At 55.8% G+C, this 3,266-nt stretch overlaps 1 protein-coding gene across 1 annotated transcript in view; it reads left to right on the top strand.

The window, feature by feature from the left end:
* Nucleotides 1–946: 946 nt before the first annotated feature.
* FAM3D (family with sequence similarity 3, member D) overlaps nt 947–3,266 on the top strand; it is a 26,022-nt gene continuing 23,702 nt past the window's right edge. Inside the window, exons 1-2 of the mRNA XM_008591095.1 lie at nt 947–984; nt 2,731–2,838. Of these exons, the coding sequence (XP_008589317.1) occupies nt 972–984; nt 2,731–2,838 (121 nt within the window). The 5' untranslated portion in view covers nt 947–971. The remainder of the gene's footprint in view (nt 985–2,730; nt 2,839–3,266) is intronic.

The raw sequence follows: 3,266 nt of genomic DNA, 5'->3' as shown, positions 1-3,266 counted from the left end.
AGTTGGGCTTAGGAGACCACGTCTGTTGAGATGGATTCTTAAGATAAAGATTCTGGGGTGGGGAAGGGCCAGGAAGAGAGGTGGGGGCAAAGTCATCACAGTCAGGGAAGGCCACTGCCGCCAGAGGCCCTCAGAGGCCGGCTCTGCGCTCCCTTCCCTAAGTCTCCACAGACCTCCTGGGGGTTCAAAGCTGCTGAATCACTGGTGACAACCCAGCACCTCGGGGGTGACACAGGAGATGGGTGGGGAGAAGGACAGCCAGGGACTCAAGAACAGAGGCAACTTTGGTGTCAACTCTCCTCTGAGGCAAAAAGTATTGACAGTGGGACCTGTGGAGTGTGCCAGGGATTTGGCAGCTGAAGACCTGAATCCAAATTCTGGCTCTCCCCCTTGCCAGCTGAATAACCCTGAGCTTAACCATGGTGAGTTTCGCTTGCTCTGCCCTAAAATGGAGGTTGTGAGGATTAAAGGAGATGACGCGCATACAGCACCTGGCGCAAATTCACCTGTAACACGCGAGTTCCAGGTACCCTTCATTGTGGTGCATCAATAAAGATCACTGGAGTGTCTGCTCCCTGGAGGTTTCACTGCACTAGCCAGCTCCACATCTCTTGGCCGGCTGGCTGCAGGGACAGAAGGGTGGATGGACGGGTGGATGGGTGGATGGGTGAGTGGACAGAGGGATGAACAAATGGATGGATGGATGAGTGAATAAATTAAATCCTCCAAGAGACAGTGGCTGCCAGACTGCACCTTCTTCTACTTTCTAATCTGCAGTTTTAAAAGATAGGGTGAATCAAATATAAAATCCCGGGGGCAAGAGTGAAGGCAAGGCAGAGGCAGAGCGGGCCAGAGGGGAACCGCTCCCCTGTTCAGATGGCAGGTGGTGAGCCCCGATGCCAGTTTCCAGCTTGATTTCCTTCTCTCCGTAGGTTGAAGCTGACCCCGAGCTGCTCGTCTGCTGGACAAGGATGCGAGTGTCAGGTAGGACCAGGTTCTGAGGATTCTCAAGGTTGGGCTCTGGAACTGGCTTTAGAGTCATTTTTCTGTCAGCAGTGTCCCCCATCGTGAGCTCAGAGGTGGGTGGGATGTATCTGTTCCCAAACGGTCAGGCCAGAATTCCAGGAGGTAACCGATCAAGAGGGAGCCTGGAGAGTAGAAGAGGCAGCCCTGCCTCTAGGCTGAAGGGCTGGAGAAATTCCAGCTCAGTTGCCCCATCCAGCTGGGATCACAGGGATTGACCCTCAAGGAGGACTATTCTAGAAACATGCCGCAGGGCTGGGCACGAGGAACACATCCCCTTCGTACAGATAGGGAAACCGAGGCACAAACAGGCAATGCACACGCCCCATTTATATTCCCAAACGGCTGTGAGGAGTCAGCAGCACTGGTTTTGGAGTCAGCTTACTTCCCTAGGTTCAAACCCCACTTCTGTCACTTACTAGCCGAGTGACCACGGAGAAGTGACTGCCTTTCTGAGCCTCAGTTTCCTTATCTGTAAAATGGGGTAATAAATAGCATCTAGCACATTGAGTTACTGTGCAGATGAACTGAGATGATGTATTTAAAAGCGGTTCATACAGTGCCTGGCACAAGATGAGTGCTGTATAATTCTGAAATTTTGGGTGCCCAGAGCCACTCTGTGCCCTAGAAGATGAGGACTTCCACAGACCTGGGCCCAACCCCATGGAATTCAGGGGGCTTTCTCCCCCACCCCAAGTAGGCAGAGACCAGCACAGGCCACAGGCTGAATTCAAGGCTGAGGAGCAATAGTTATACGGAGAAGGTCAGAGGGAGGGACTAGGGTCAGACTAGGACGGACGGATTTGATTTGGAAGGCAGCGGGCGCCGGCCAGAGTTCCTTGAGCTGGGAGGTGAAATGGAGCCCATTTTCTGGTCCTCGTAAGGAAAAGCAGTGGGACAGGGAGATGTGACTGGCTCGGCCCCATGTGTGGGGCTGCTCCCCAATGATGTGGGGGGTCAGGGAGCAACCTGGCTGTGAGGCAGGGGAGGCGGGAAGCTGTGATTTGTCTCAAAGCTGCCCAGCAAGTCCAGCGGGTGGTTATTTGTGGAGGCTTTGAGGGGAGTTGATGGAAAATGTGGAAGGCAGCCCCAGCCCCAGCCACCCGGGAGGCTGCCTACTGTGACAACTACAACATCCCCCAGACAAGCCGTAAGCCCAGTGGCACGGTGTTACAGTGTCCACCCTGTGACTGAGGGACTCCAGCTCAGAGAGGCTGAGCTCCTGCCCAAGGCCACACAGCACACTGGCTGCCCTGAGCACTGACACAGCCTTCCTGCTCCAGGACTCGCCTCCCAGAGCCCACCTCCTGCTCTCCTGCTGCAGTTCGCAGCCTCAGCCCAGGGGGCCGTATAAAAGTGCGGATTCCCAGGCTACATCACTAGAAAGCCAAGCTCTGGAGGGCTAAGTAAAGCCCAGGAATGGGGCATTTTTAACTTTCTCTCCCAGAAGACCCACTCTGGGGAATGTTGCCACGTAATCTGGCAGCATGCTCTCACCATTTGACCATCACATGGATTCACACGTGGTGTCACCACGTGCTCCCATGCTCTGGTCCATGGCGGGGGTGTGGTCTGCACCTGCAACATGGGGTCTCTCCACGTGGCCTCGCTGCAGGGATTTGGGAAGGACTCGCATGTGGTCTTGCGTTGGAGCCTTGCGACAAGGCCTGGCGCTGGGGGACCTGGTATCACCTTCTTGCTCTGCAGGTCTGCCTCGCCTCCTGGCCCTCGTCTTCGCCCTGGTTATCACGTGGATCTGTACTCGCAGCTTCATCAGCTTCAACGTGAAAACCATCCGTCTGCCGCGCTGGCTCGGTGAGTGGGGTTCACCGTCGAGGACAGGGTCTGCCGGCTAGGGCTCGGGGCCGAGGACACAGGACTGGGTCATCCATCCCTGGGTGACCCAGGAGACAGCCAAACATGGCAAAGTGTGTCCTGCCTTTGGGACCTTAGCCATTGGGGGCCAGGGGGACAAGAATGGAAGCCCCCATTCTGTCAGGAAGGCTGAAGCCCATGGGGAACAGAGAAGTGTTCCAAGGCCCAGGCAACACACGTGACTGGACCAAGGGTCGCTTTGGAAAGGTGGCCCCAAGAAAGAAGGGAAGACAGAGGAGGACAGAGGGAGGTCTGCCTGGAAACTCTTCATGCAGGTCCTTCCCACCTGCCTTCCATGCCCCACTCCTCAGCCTTCAGGTCTCTGCTCAGATGTCACCTCCTCGGAGGCCTTCCCTGACAACCCAGCT

This window comes from Galeopterus variegatus, unplaced genomic scaffold (genome assembly GCF_000696425.1).
Source record: "Galeopterus variegatus unplaced genomic scaffold, G_variegatus-3.0.2 Scaffold6626, whole genome shotgun sequence".
Lineage (NCBI taxonomy): Eukaryota > Metazoa > Chordata > Mammalia > Dermoptera > Cynocephalidae > Galeopterus > Galeopterus variegatus.
This window is presented reverse-complemented; position numbering and strand designations above follow the sequence as displayed.